The sequence below is a fragment of the Haliaeetus leucocephalus genome, unplaced genomic scaffold, assembly GCF_000737465.1.
Source record: "Haliaeetus leucocephalus isolate CR32 unplaced genomic scaffold, Haliaeetus_leucocephalus-4.0 Scaffold657, whole genome shotgun sequence".
Taxonomy (NCBI): domain Eukaryota; kingdom Metazoa; phylum Chordata; class Aves; order Accipitriformes; family Accipitridae; genus Haliaeetus; species Haliaeetus leucocephalus.
The window spans coordinates 263,101-263,723 of record NW_010973093.1 but is presented as its reverse complement, the minus strand read 5'-3'; the positions used below and the strand labels follow the sequence as shown (position 1 = coordinate 263,723).

The 623-nt window shown below is 76.4% G+C and overlaps 1 protein-coding gene across 1 annotated transcript in view; it reads right to left on the bottom strand.

The window, feature by feature from the left end:
- The window catches only part of SLC9A3R1 (solute carrier family 9, subfamily A (NHE3, cation proton antiporter 3), member 3 regulator 1), a 9,676-nt gene extending 9,319 nt beyond the window's left edge, over positions 1-357 (bottom strand). The window contains exon 1 of the mRNA XM_010579465.1: positions 25-357. Coding sequence (XP_010577767.1) covers positions 25-357 — 333 coding nt within the window. The remainder of the gene's footprint in view (positions 1-24) is intronic.
- Positions 358-623: the final 266 nt, after the last annotated feature.

Here is a 623-nt window from a genome sequence, read left to right as displayed (position 1 = left end):
CGGGGCCGCCTGCCCGCCGCCCACGGGGGGCTCGGTCCCCGGCCCGCCCCGCTTCTGCAGCTGCTCGTCGGCCAGCGGGTCCACGACGAGGAGGCTGACGGCACCGGCGGCGGCGCGGATGCGCTCCACCACCTGCTGATGGCTCTCCCGCTCCACGTTCTCGCCGTCCACCTCCAGCAGCCGGTCCCCGGCCCGCAGCCCCGAGCGCTCGGCCGGCGAGCCCGCCTCCACCAGCCGGATGAACTGGCCCGGCTTGCCCTTCTCGCCGTGCAGGTGGAAGCCGTAGCCGTCCGGCCCCCGCTCCAGGCGGCACAGCCGCGCCGCGGGGCCCGCCGTGCTGCTGCCGCCGCTGCTCATGGCGGGAGGGGCGGGAGCGGCTCCGCCGCCCGTCCCCGCCAGCCGCGCCGAGCGCCTCTGCGCGCCCGCCCCCTCCGCCCGTCGTTCTTATACCCGGGGGCGGGGCGCGGCGCGGGCGGCCGCCAATCGGAGAGCGGGGCGGGGCGAGACCCGCCAAACAAGGAGATCCACGGGGCGAGGGCATGCAACCATAGGGGATGCGGTTATGCAAATCTACTGGAGGGGTGGGGTTATGCAAATATAGCTCGCCCCGCCGGGGCGTCCCG